At 42.4% G+C, this 14,076-nt stretch overlaps 1 protein-coding gene across 1 annotated transcript; it reads right to left on the bottom strand.

Moving 5' to 3' along the window:
* Positions 1–4,204: 4,204 nt before the first annotated feature.
* Positions 4,205–5,171, bottom strand: LOC115778849 (uncharacterized). The gene is made up of 2 exons (XM_030727203.1): positions 5,137–5,171; positions 4,205–5,030 (listed from the first exon to the last, which is right to left on the bottom strand). The coding sequence occupies exon 2, from the start codon at positions 4,988–4,990 to the stop codon at positions 4,205–4,207; it is 786 nt and encodes a 261-aa protein (XP_030583063.1). The 5' UTR covers positions 4,991–5,030; positions 5,137–5,171.
* Positions 5,172–14,076: the final 8,905 nt, after the last annotated feature.

Here is a 14,076-nt window from a genome sequence, read left to right as displayed (position 1 = left end):
ATGGGTGTCGGTTCACATGGGATAAGTGAAGACTTTGTTATCTTTAAGAATTCCCACCAGGCTGTCAGAGAGGTGTTTATGTTAAGACTTTTAAAACCGCTATGATGTTTAATACTGACGCTAATGAAAGGTAAGTCAGAGATTTTCACTTTTCCACAGAGTGTTTGTTCTAAATCCAGCCATGGGCTGTCTAAAGGGCTTGATTTGATCCATCTTGAAATATACTGTAATCTATTGGCTAAGAAATAGTGATAAAAGTTTGGGAGTTCTAGACCACCACTGCATTTTAGCTTTTGTAAATTTTTTAAACTTATTCTTGAGGTTTTATTTTTCCACAAAAATTTTGAAATCAGAATCAGAATCAGAATCAGAATCAGAAGGTTTTTATTGCCATATGGGTGAACAGGTTCACAGCATTAGGAAATTGCTGCGGTACTTCGTGCTTACAGAAAAAAACAAATAAGTATAAAAACTATAAGACAATATACAAGTATACAAATTGCAAATATACAGAGATATTAGAGCTATAACTATAGCACAATATTACAAAATTACAAAATATACAGTGCAGAGACTAATTAAAAGATAAAAGAATGTAGACTATATTCCACTAATATGTACATCAGTGCAGTCAGACAGGTGCATAGACATAGGGTCATCAGCGTTTGTGGAGGGTGGTGGTAGCAGTCTTAGGGTAATTGTTCATGAGTCCAACAGCAGAGGGGAAGAAACTGTTCTTATGGCGGGAGGTTCTGGTCCGTATGGACCGTAGCCTCCTGCCTGAGGGGAGAGGGTCAAAAAGTCTGTGCCCAGGGTGAGAGTGGTCGGCTGTGATCCGACCTGCACGCCCCAGTGTCCTGGAGGTGTACAGGTCCTGGAGAGATGGGAGGTTACAGCCAATCACCTTCTCAGCAGAGTGCACAACGCGCTGTAGTCTCTGTTTGTCCCTAGTGGTGGCTCCAGCGTACCACACAGTGATGGAGGAGGTGAGGATGGACTCAATGATGGCAGTATAGAACTGCACCATGGTCCTTGCTGGCAAGTTGAATTTCTTCAACTGCCGCAGGAAGTACATCCTCTGCTGGGCCTTTTTGATGACAGAGGTGATGGTGGGCTCCCACTTGAGGTCCTGGGTGATGGTAGTTCCCAGGAAGCGAGAAGAGTCCACTGTGGTGATGGGGGTGTCAGTCAGGATGATGGAGGGTAGAGGGGCTGTGTGCTTCCTAAAGTCCACTATAATCTCCACTGTCTTCTGGGCGTTCAGTACCAGGTTATTGTGGCTGCACCAGGACGCCAGACGTTTGACCTCCATCCATGTTTGAGTCTAGAGATTTAAACCAGGCAACAGAAGGTTTATTAGGGATCAGTGAAAACAAATAATTGATTTTAGGCAAAATCATCATTTTTACTGTGGCAACTCTCCCCATGATAGATATAGGTAGAGAGTTCCAACGTGTGAGATCATCCTCTACTGTTTTTAATAGAGGAATATGATTCAACCGTACCAGGTCTGACAGCCTGGGGGAAAAATTAACACCTAAATATTTAATATTGCCAGATTGTAGTGAGGTGGTCGTGGTGTTCTGAAAATTACAATTTAGAGGTAAAACGTTTGATTTACTCCAATTGATGGAGTAGTCTGATATAGATGAGAACTTATCTATAAGTGTGATTGTTTTTAGAAGAGAAGTTTGTGAGTTCTCAAGGAAAAGTAATACATCATCAGCATAAAGGCTTATCTTGTGGTCTGTGTTTTCTGTTTGAATTCCTTTAATATCTACATTTTGTCGGATTGTTGCTGCTAGTGGTTCAATGAAAATGACAAAGAGTGAAGGAGAAAGTGGGCAGCCCTGTCTGGTGCCTCTCTGCAGACTGAAGCTTTGGGAAATAAGATCATTTGTTCTAACACGTGCATTTGGAGAGCTGTATAATGTTCTGATCCAGTTTTTGAAGGATGAACCAAATCCAAATTTGTGTAGAACTGCTAACAGAAATTTCCAATTTACCCTATCAAATGCCTTCTCTGCATCTAAAGAGACAACTGTGGTTTCTAATTTATTAATAGAACAGTAATCTATTATATTTATCAGTCTGCGTGTATTATTGGCAGAGTGCCGACCCTTGATAAAACCTGTTTGGTCTGGATGTATAATAGATGGAGTGATTTTTTCTAACCTTCTGGCAAGGACTTTGCAAATTATTTTAAGGTCTACATTAATCAGAGAGATTGGCCTGTAGCTGGATGGGAGTGTGGGGTCTTTGCCTGGTTTAAGAAGTAGACTAATGTTAGCAGAGTTCATGTTTGGAGAGACCGCATGATTGCTCTGAATCTGAGCCACCATTCTGAGAAAAGAGGGTCTTAGTACAGACCAAAATTCTTTATAAAACTCTGCCTCAAAACCATCTGGGCCTGGGGCTTTATTATTTGGGAGATGCTGTATTGCTTCGTAAAATTCAGATGATGAAAGAGGCGAATCAAGAGTCGCGGCCTGTTCATCATTTAGTTTAGGTAGATTAATGTTATTAAGATATTCTTCAATTTCAGCATCAGATGGATTAATCTGCGATGAGTATAAGGCTTCATAGAAGTCTCTAAAAGAGTTATTTATTTGTTGTGGGTCGTGGGTAATATTACCAGTTGAGTCTTTAATAGAATAAATGGCTGTTTTTTCTTTATATAGTTTTAACTGGTTAGCCAAAAATTTTCCAGATTTATTTCCATGTTCGAAGTTTTCTAAACGCAGCCTCTGCAACATGAATTGTGTCCTTTTATCAATTATTTCATTTAACTCCAGTTTTAGTTTCCTCATGTTGTTAATTATATGTTCTTGTGGTGAAGCGGCATAGGCAGTTTCTAAAGATTTAATTTTCTGTTCTAATTCTAACACAAGTGCTTTTTCTTTATTTTTCTTATGCAAGCAGTAAGATATTATTTTGCCCCTCATTACTGCTTTTCCTGCTTCCCAAAGAACACATGGTGATATTCCAGGTTGATCATTATTTTCTAAATATGCTGACCACTCCTTTTTGAAATAATTAATGAAATCTTGTTCTTTAAGTAATGATGTATTAAATCTCCAGTTCCTGGTTGGTGGTGTGACTCTTTTCTGTGTCAGAGACATAGACACCGGTGCATGATCACTGATAGTGATAGGGTGAATCTGAGTGTCTGTGATATCCATCATCATGGAGCTGCTAACTAAAAAGTAATCTAAGCGGGAGTGAGACTTGTGTACTGGTGAGAAGAAACTATAATCTTTCAGAGTGGGGTGATGTGAACGCCAAGCATCGCAAAGACCAAAATCCTTCATGTACTGTTTAAGAATGTCTGCAGACTGCCAGTTCCTCTGACTCACTGCTGTACTGAGCCTGTCAATATCTGCATTAAGTACCAGGTTGAAGTCTCCTCCTATTATAAGTGTGGTGTCAGAGTGATCGGACAGCAAAGTGAAGAAGGTATGAAAGAAGGAGGGGTCATCAACATTTGGCCCATATATACTAGCAATGCATAAATCTATATTTTGAATAGTTAAATTGAGTATTATAAATCTACCTTCTGGGTCTGATGTAGTATTTCTAATGATGCAGTTTATCTTTTTGTTAATCAATATGGCTACACCTCTTTGTTTGGAGTTGTAGCAGGCTGAGTACATGTGAGGGAACTGTGGAGAGGAGAGTGTGTGCGCAGATGTTCTGGACACATGTGTCTCCTGTAGAAACACAACGTCAGCCTGTAAATCATTTAACCGATTAATAATTTTCACTCTCTTTTCCCTTGAACCAACTCCGCGTACATTCCATGAGACAAACTTGAGTGTGCTCATGTTTAGATTAACAGGTGAAGTGTTGTGTGTTTACTAAAGATGTGTGCGCGCGTCCTCGCATGTGTCCTCCATGACCTTGTGTGCGCATGTGTACGTGTCCTGCATGACTGTGTATCCTGTATGGCAGTGTGTGTGCTGTATGTCCGTGTGGCAAACATGTTGGGTGCAAAAAAAGAAGAAGAAAAAGGAGTGTAAAGTGAGAGAGAAATGAAACAGTGCAAACACCAAAGAGCCAAGCATAAAAAAAGAAAAAAAAACAACATGATAACAAAACAAAGAGCTGTGCATTAATTGTTATATAGAGACCTGTAGACCGGCCGCGGTTTAAGTTTATCTCTTATCTAATCAATTACATGCTTTAAATTAACATGAAGTTGCTCCTAATAAAGCCATGGGGTAACCTCCCGGTCCCTGTACAGCTGACCGTTAACATAAAGCTTATCTACAGCTACCGTAGCTCTGACGCCCTCAGTGATGTATTTCTTCCTTATTGGAAATAATACTCGCCTCCGATCGAGAATCTCTTTTGGAAATTGTTCATTAACACTGTAGTGTGTTCCACGCAGCTCTCTGCCCCGACTCCTGACCTGCTCTTTTTGCTTGTAATGTTCAAATTTAGCTACAATTGGCCGAGGCCATTTGTTATCGGGCTTCTTACCTCCGAGCCGGTGAACACGATGGAAAGTTATATTTTTTACCGCTTCACTCGGGAGTTTCAGCTGATGCTGGAGGAATTCGCGAACCGAGGCTTCGGCATCCTCCTCTGCTTGCTCTGGGATCCCGGAGAAGACGAGGTTGTCCCGCATGCTCCGAGCCTGGATGTCCAGAATGGTCTCCCTCATTTTCTTGTTTTCCCCGGTCAGCTGTGTCATCCCATCGGTGAGTTGTTTCACGGTGTCCCTCAGCGTTTGGTTCTCGACAGCAAGCGCCTTCACCTGCTCTTGGCTAAACTCCAACGACACCCTCAGCTGTTGGAATTCCTTGTGTAAAACCTCCACCAAGGCAAGTCGGGCATCTAGGCTAGTTAGCTTCTTGTCGATGGAGTCCAGGACATCAGTGAAGCTTTTCTCTGGGGATAATGTGGATGTGCTTGTTGAGCACTCGGAACGAGTGCGTTTAGGAGTTGGTGTGGCCGTGGTAGCAGGATTTTTTTGTGGTTTGCCCATCACGAAGTTGTCAAAGCACTCGTCGACGTAGCTCTCCAGGCTGTACAATGTTTCCTCGTCCAGTTTGTTATATTGAAAGAATTAATAGGCAGAGGTTAGTATTAGGAATAATTCTATTTTGGTATAAATATATTGGTTTGATTTACCTGAGTTGCACCGGTTTGTTTACTATACCGCCATATTACTTACGCACAGCTCTCGCGTGATCTCAGCAGTGACGCATCTCACAGACGTGACCCACGATAGTCGTATGCTAACGTGATTGAGAAACACTCAGCCATCAACACAGCTCAAAAGAGCCTATGATCTTTTGAGCTGTGTTGATGATTCGCTGGAGTGTTTTCCTGTCTGCTGCTGTGCAGCTGTTGAACCACACGCACAGACAGTAGGTCAGGATGCTCTCTACAGAGCAACGGTAGAAGGACACCAGCAGATTCTGGGTCAGATAGTTGCTCCTAAGAACCCTCAGGAAATGCAGTCTCTGTTGGGCCTTCCTGTAAATGCTGGTCGTATTGATACTCCAGGTCAAATCATCCTGCAGATGTACTCCCAGGAACCTAAAATCTGAAACCAGCTCCACTTCATCCCCCTCGATGAACAGAGGTTGAATGACATGTGTTGTCCTCCTAAAGTCTACTACCATCTCCTTTGTCTTAGTGGTGTTCAGGATCAAGTTATTCTCACTGCACCACCTTGACAGCCGCTGCACCTCGTCCCGGTATGCTGACTCATCCCCGCCTGATATGAGCCCCACCACAGTGGTGTCATCCGCAAACTTAATGATGCAGTTACTGGCATGTATGGAGGTGCAGTCATGTGTGTAGAGGGTGAAGAGTAGGGGACTCAGCACACAGCCCTGTGGAGAGCCGGTGCTGAGGCTGATGGCTGAAGAGAGGTGGGGACCTACTCTTACCCTCTGGGAACGGTCTGTCAGGAAGTCCTTGATCCAAAGACAGGTGGAGCGTGGTATCCCCAGATCTGACAGTTTAGTCACCAGTCTGCCAGGAAGGATGGTGTTAAACGCCGAGCTGAAGTCCACAAAGAGCAGCCGAGCGTAGTTCCCCCCCTGCTCCAGGTGAGAGAAGGCAGAGTGGAGGGCCGTGGCAATGGCGTCCTCTGTGGACCGGTTGGCTCTGTAGGCAAACTGGTGGGGGTCTAGTCTGGGGGAGAGACTGGAGATGACGTGAGCCCGGACAAGCTTTTCAAAGCACTTCATAACAATTGGTGTGAGTGCTACTGGCCTGTAGTCATTCAAACCTCTGATAGTGTTCTTCTTGGGGATGGGGACGATAATGGAGGACTTCAGGCAGGAAGGGACAGCAGCCTGGCTCAGGGACTGGTTAAAAATGCTGGTAAAAATACCAGCCAGCTGAGCCGCACAGACCTTCAGTATCCGTCCAGAGACACCATCGGGCCCCACAGCTTTCCTGGGGTTCACAGTTTCCAGCATACGCCTCACCTCTTGCTCTTGCAGCCTGAGGATGCTGCTGCTGCCTGCTGAGGGATGTTGGATGGCTGTCTCTGATTGCTGTACCTCAAAGCGTGCAAAGAAGCTGTTCAGCTCCTCTGCCAGATTGATGTTACACTGATCAACTAACAGGCTGGGTTTGTAGTTCAAAATATGCCGAACCCCTTGCCACACCTGCCTGAAGTCGTGGCTCTGGAAACAGTCCTCAATCCTCCTCTTATACACAGCCTTGGCCTCCCTGATGCCCCTCTTCAGGTTGGCTCTGGCAGCGCTGTAAAGCGCCCCATCACCAGCTCTGAAGGCGATGTTCCTTTCTCTGAGTAAGCTCTGCACCTTTCCATTCATCCATGGCTTTCTATTTGGAAAAACCCGGATATTCTTGTCCACAGTTACAGTGTCGGTGCAGAACTTGATGTAGTCCAGAACAGCCGAGGTATACTGCTCCAGGTCCTGGTGCTTGAATACGTCCCAGTCAGTTGTTTCAAAGCAGTCCTGCAGCTGTTGAGAGGCACCTTCAGGCCAGGTCTGAACAGTCTTAGATGTAGAAAGAGCAGTTTTGCTGAGGGGGGTGTATGCTGGAATCATAAGCAGGGACAGATGGTCTGACTGGCCCAGATGTGGCAGTGGCACAGCCCTGAAACCCAGCTTGATGTTAGAGTAGACTTTATCCAGTGTGTTGTTCCCTCTTGTAGGGCATTTAACATGCTGGTGGAACTTGGGTAGAACAGTCTTTAAATCGACATGGTTAAAGTCTCCTGCAATGATGTGTACAGCCTCAGGATATCTGCTCTGTTGACTGCAAACCGTGTCATGTAAGAGACTAACAGCCGAGTTAGCATTAGCATCAGGGGGAAGATAAACAACAGTGATCAAAACAGCTGTAAACTCACGGGGCAGATAGATGGGCCTGCATTTAACAGTCATGTACTCCAGGTCCGGAGAGCAGTGGCTGTTCACAGTCATACTGTCTGTACACCAGCTGTTGTTTACATACAAGCACACACCCCCTCCTCTGCTCTTACCGGAGGTCCGCATTCTGTCATGCCGGTGCGTTGTCCTGCCGGGTAGCTCGATGGCTGCATCAGGAAGGGATGAATGAAACCAGGTCTCAGTGAAGAGCAAAAAGGCAGCAGTCCTTCACGGTCCTGTTTGTAGCCACCAGCAGTCTCAACTCATCCATTTTATTCGGGAGTGATCTTACATTGGCGAGGAAAACACTGGGTAACGGAGGTCTATGAGGCCGTTTACGTAGCCTCTCCAAAACGCCAGCTCTGCCGCCTCTTTTCTGCCTCCTTTCTCTGCGCCGTCTCCGTCTGCGACCCCCCCTCACAGGGATGATGAACCACAAAGAGCCAGGTGGTCTGGCGATGTCCACCGGGATGTTGTGAGAGTGGAGGAAGTCAGCCATAACCGCCTGCTCACTTTGTGCTCCTATATGTAGGAGTTCGTGCCGTCTGTATGTTATAATGTCCGCCCGACATAATGGTGATGTGTTGAGCCACAGTTGAAGCACACATAACAACCGGACTCCGGTTGTTATGTGTGCTTCATATTTTAAATACAATGATGGATTCTACAGACAGAAGCATGGATGTGCCATGGGCTCCCCAGTGTCTCCCATTGTAGCCAACCTTTACATGGAGGAAGTGGAAAGTAAAGCTCTTGGTTCTTTCAAAGGGATGGCACCTAGCCACTGGTACAGATATGTAGATGACACCTGGGTCAAAATCAAAACCCAAGAAGTAGAAGCCTTCACTCGTCACATTAACTCAGTGGATAAATACATACGTTTTACCAGGGAGGACACCAGAGATAACAAGTTACCATTCCTGGACTGTGCGGTGCTTATCGAGGAAGATGGAAGCCTCAACATTGAAGTTTACCGGAAGCCCACACACACAGACCAGTATCTCCTCTTTGACTCCCACCACCCTCTGGAACACAAACTTGGGGTGATCAGGACCCTACAACACCGTGCGGAAAGTGTTCCCTCTAAGGCAGAAGGGAAGCATAAGGAACACACACACATTAAGAAAGCCCTCAAAACATGCGGTTACCCCAACTGGGCCTTCATCAAATCAGCTAAGATGCACAGGAATGAAGGCCAAACACAAACTACAGAGAATGGGAAGGACAAGAGGAACAACATTGTCATCCCATATGTGTCAGGCTTGTCAGAGAAACTCAGAAGAATTTTCTCCAAGCATGACATCTCAGTATACTTCAAACCAAGTCACACCCTAAGACAAAAACTGGTTCATCCCAAGGACAAACCCGCCAAACACAAGATCAGCGATGTAGTGTATGCTGTTCAGTGCAGTGAAGAGTGCTCGGACCTCTACATTGGTGAAACCAAACAGCCTCTTCACAAACGAATGGCACAACATAGAAGAGCCACTTCGACAGGACAAGATTCAGCAGTACATCTGCATCTGAAGGAAAAAGGGCACTCTTTGAGGATGCCAATGTCCACATTTTGGACAGGGAAAACAGATGGTTTGAAAGAGGAGTGAAAGAAGCCATCTATGTCCACTGTGAACAACCATCATTGAACAGAGGAGGTGGATTACGTCACCAACTTTCCCCCGCTTACAGTGCTGTCCTGAGCTCCCTTCCCAGACGTCTCAACCCCCATTCACACCTTTGTTCCAGTGACCTCAATAGGCCACAGGAAACAATGGAGCGGAGTCCTAAATTGGTTTCAACTGAAACCACTGATTAAATATGACCCACGCCCCCTTCACACCTGGGCACATGTGTTCAAGCACATGATCAATAGAGGGTCATAACCACCTCCAGGGGACTACGCCCACAGGGGTTTAAATACCTGGGTCTCTCCACCATTTGGTTGAGAACTGAAGAAGCCTTTCGGATGAGAGGTGAAACGTCTTCAAGAAACAAAAAGAAGTCCAGTCGCCTTTTTCAAGCTCCAGAGACTACTATGACCTGGATAACTGAGAATCTACACAGACACACATAACAACATACACAATTTCACAGAGCACCGAAAAGGAGAGCACTGAGCCGCTGCGACTATGCGCGCCGCCATCTTGACACTGACCCCAGAGTTTTATTTTCAATTACTAAATATTCTCAGATAAAGAAGATAGACAGAGGAGTAGCAAGAAGCAAAGTCCCACCCAAGCCAACCTCAGGTTTGTCTTTATACACAACTTGTCAAGTACAACATCCAGAACACTTGCACCAGGACTTAAAGTGGGATTTGGCAGATGGGGGAGCCAGAAGTTCCTGTATAGAGGGGCAAATGGGGTAAATTAATTACTAAGAAATAAGTCAGATAATAATTTTTGTGATCTCCAGCTGACCTGTGCTGCTGCTGGTTTTGAAGTTTTTTCCTGCTCTTTGTGGATTTACCCAAATACATTCTACAAATTACAGGCCTGTGTTACATGAGCCTTTCTGACTTCTTTCCAACCCCTAGCCAGGAAAATATTATCATGTTGGTGGAATTTGACAAGTGTTACTTCATCAGCTTAAATTCCAATTTATGTCTCCCTCTCCATGCTGCTACCCAGGACCAAAACACCCAGTGACCAAAGATACAATAGACAGCTCTACACCAGTCTAATATGGTATGGTATATTGACTAATACGAGTCAGTATACTTATTCTGGTCCGTGGCACCAACTAAAAGGACCAAACTGCAGCACATGAAAAATGAACTCGCTTGACAGTATTTTGTATTAAACTTCCTATCAGATTTGATTACTGATTAACTGGAGGTGCCAGAACGCTGTTCCAGATCATTCCAGTCCACTTTAATCCCTGTCTTGCACTGCCACTGCAAGGCAAGTTAAGGGTTACAGAGGGGAGTGACAAATGTATGAATCATGTACAAATCTTTTGTCCATTGTCTGGCTTCAGATAAGTGACTTTTTGTATGGAGTGTTGTTGCTTGCATTCTTTGTTTTAGTATTAAGAGTTCACCAATATTAGGAACAAGGAGAAACAGTCACAAGATGAATTATAGTTTATCTGTTTTTGACACAGTGATGAGTTTTATAATAAATATTTCACACTCAGTAATGTTATATTTACTAGTTAACTATATAGCACCACACTAAGTTTCTGTTATTATGTCATTTATATGAACATGATTGTTGCACCAATAAAATCAGATCTAGTAACACTTCATAACTTTTATCTAAGAATCATTAGTAATGTGACCACATTCATTGTAAGCAATAGCAGCCCCGGTGGGAAATAACTTTCTAACTGTGGCAGTGTTACTATGATGCTGTACCCAGCCATCTAGCGCCACATCTGACATATTTTTTCCTGTGGGAACAGTTAAATTGTAAGTCACAACATCACAGACTTATAATATAAAAAATCAGGAGCAGAAATGGAGTGTCTGTCCTCTATACTATGTTGGCTATGATGAAAACTCCTTGTCTGGCTTTGTTATGGAGCATGTGCAATATGATGTGAAGTGCTTATAATGACAACCATTTGTTTTCATTACTTCTCTCAGCGTCAGCCAGCACTCTGGTCCAACTTGTCACCATGCAACAGTTCAGAGGAAGGAGAAGGGCAGCCAAGGAGAGCAGAGCAGGTACTGTAGCAACAGTGTGTTATATTCTGTTTAAACCTGTGAATAAAAATGAGTAGTGCTGCAGTATGTCACAATGACTATAATACTCAGAAAATTAGAAGCCTATAATCTGATGCTACAACTGACTGACAGCACATTAGATAAGTTTTTTTAACTAAGTTGAGTTAGAGTTTCTTTCAAAAGCAGTGCACATTCAGAGAGAAGAAAGAAGAAATTCAAGAAAATGGAAAAATGCATTAATAATGATTTTTATCAGCCACCGTTACTGTAGAACTAAATAGACAGCTGACCTCAAGAATGTGGAAACATGATTCAATATGGAAGTTTGTGTTTTTTAAAACAGACTTCCTAAAAATTTTAAAAATAATCTTTGTCTATGTTTTTTTCTGACTTTTCTGACTATAACAATGAGTGGTTTCAAAAAAGTTACATTCGAAATAATAATTATCGCATTATCGCATGTATCTATGAGACTGTATTTGCTTGAGTTTCTTTATTGCCATTCAAGTTTCCTGACTTATTTGGCTTATTTGAATTAGATTTGTCAAAGCAATTTTATGCATTTAGATTGGCCTTGTGCCGTATTTTGTTATTTGCCATTTGTAACCTTTAGCAACAGATGGTACTGTGCAAAAGTCTTGAGCCACCCCTCATTTCTTTATATTTTTCTTCCAAGGAGTCATACTTTTTTGTAATTTTTTTACAGTTCTCCAGGCTTTCTGAAGGGCTTTCAAACGTTTTCTTTGGACATGGGCTTCTTTTTCATTTATTTTCAGTGCAGTTCTTGTACCTGACCATTTTCTGAGATTTTTTTTTTTTTTGTTAAGCTACTTAATTCTGACCTATGAGTCATTCAAGCATAAAATGTGTACCTAACTCAAGGGACAAAATCTAGAGAGATGCATCAGGCTCTTCAGTTGATCTATCTACTGTTCACTGAAGCCTCATCGGCAATGGTCTCAGTCAAAAAACCATTCTTAAGGAAAGGAAACAAGGAGAAAAGGCTGGCTTATGCTTATCCCAACACGAGAATTGAAATGAAAATCAGTGGCAACAGGTTCTATGGAGTGCTGAATCCAAATATTTGGTTCAAAACATTGTCAGTATGTATGGAGGAGGTCAGGATAGAAGTACAGCAGTGAGTGTCTACAGCCATCTGGAAAACTCTCTCATGGTTCAGGGCTGCACTTCAGTCAGTGGTGTTATGGATCTTGTCAAAATTGATACAGTTATGAACCTGAAAAGTACCATCAGATTTTTACCCACCATGAAAATCATCTGATTAGTAACAGCCTAGTTTTTTAGCATAAAAATGATCCCAAACACGTGCCAATGCAGTGAAAGCATACCTGTATGAAAAACACATGATGGAAGACTATCAATCATGGATTGCTCTCCCCAGAGCCCAGATCTCAACATTACTGAAGGAGCATGAGATCATCTAGACAGAGAAAGGAACCAAAGGCAGTCAATGATAGTTCAGGCTGTGTCGACGAATAACAGTGGTCATACCAAATATTGACTTTCAAGCTCATTAGAATTGTACAAACTCAGTTTTGTCATTATACATTGAATTTCCCATTTATGTTTGCATGCTTCAATGAAATGTTATAGCTATTTCCTATTTTGTTATCAAAATTCAAAGAAATTTTGCATACTATTATAGGTCTAACATGAAACCATTTACCTGACAAATACTACATACTTATCAATATACGGTACATACATAAAAAGTGTGTATATACACAAAACGCTACTAGAAACATGATGAGCAGCTGCAGTACGAGCATTAAGAAAGTAATTCATAGAAGCAGTAGCTAGGTGACAGAGTTACACAGACACACATGCTAGCTACAATTAGAGAAAGAAAGGAAATAGTAAAGGTTATTTTTTGACTACACAGTGACAGAGTACAGCTGACCAGGCTATCAGGCTGCGGCGTCTCAGGTGTAGGGAGTCCCAGGGGAGATCATTATTGCAGAGATAACCTCGACAGCCTTCCCGTCCTCTGATGTGACACCAGGCAGGATTATCTTTCCTCAGACTGTTACTGTATAATGGCCTCTGCAGGTTTATCTGAGCAGATTACATCCAGGGGAGAGAAGTCCCCATTTTAAAGAATCACTGTGATTCCCTTGTTGATTTAGCTGGAGCTGAGGTTTTGATTACAAAAGACATATTAGAGAGGGTCTGTGAAGCACAGACACACATCTGGGACAATGAAGAGAACTGTGAGGAAGTAGAGACCCAAATAGAAAAAAAAAAAATCATTGCTGGCATCCAAAAACAGTACAGGAAGAAGAAGCACTCTGAGAGCACGAACCTTTGCCAAGCAGCTTAGTCTCTGGGTGCTACTTACTTTAAAGGGAATTGTTTTGTCTGTTGCATATATTCATTTTATTTTCTTTGTTCTTTTTAAACATACTTTAAGAAGAGCAAAGCAAGTGTAAAGTCATATTTTGATATACTTGACATAATATTGAGTGTAATTATTATGTATGTTTTATTTGCCTCAATATAGTACATGTGTAGCATTCATTTCATTGTTTGAATTTTTTGTTTTGTTTAAATGTTCAGTAAAAACTAACAATACTTATTCAGGAACATTGTACATGTATTCAAATTGTTATGTATGAATAAATCCACTATACTGAAAAAGTATCATGCATGAGCTAAGAAAATCAGATAACAGTAGCATGACAGATGTTTACTTTGAATGCACAAACATTACGTAGGAGTAGGTAATGGATAACAGGTATTGATTTGTACTTATTCTCTTTCTCTTGACAATACTCCCTTTAAAGATATAACACATTTTGGGGTCAACCTGAAAGAAAGGCAGAAGTGAAATGAAAAAGTAAGATCAGAGGTCAAATGTGAAATGATGCAAACTATAATGTGATATTTAGAATCCCCATATACTAGTATCATTTCCTAAATGTTGCCAATAAAAACAAAGGCAGTAGAATTTTAAGCACAGTTTAGAGGATAAAAGAAATTTCATGGAATTTTGACCTTATTTGATCTCGAAGAAGAGGTCAG

Source organism: Archocentrus centrarchus, chromosome 4, assembly GCF_007364275.1.
Source record: "Archocentrus centrarchus isolate MPI-CPG fArcCen1 chromosome 4, fArcCen1, whole genome shotgun sequence".
Lineage (NCBI taxonomy): Eukaryota > Metazoa > Chordata > Actinopteri > Cichliformes > Cichlidae > Archocentrus > Archocentrus centrarchus.
The sequence above is the reverse complement of the archived record's forward strand: the minus strand, read 5'-3'. Positions and strand labels throughout refer to the sequence as shown.

Coding starts and splice junctions, on each gene's coding strand:
- LOC115778849 (XM_030727203.1), bottom strand. CDS start 4,990: ATGGGCAAACCACAAAAAAATCCTGCTACCACGGCCACACCAACTCCT.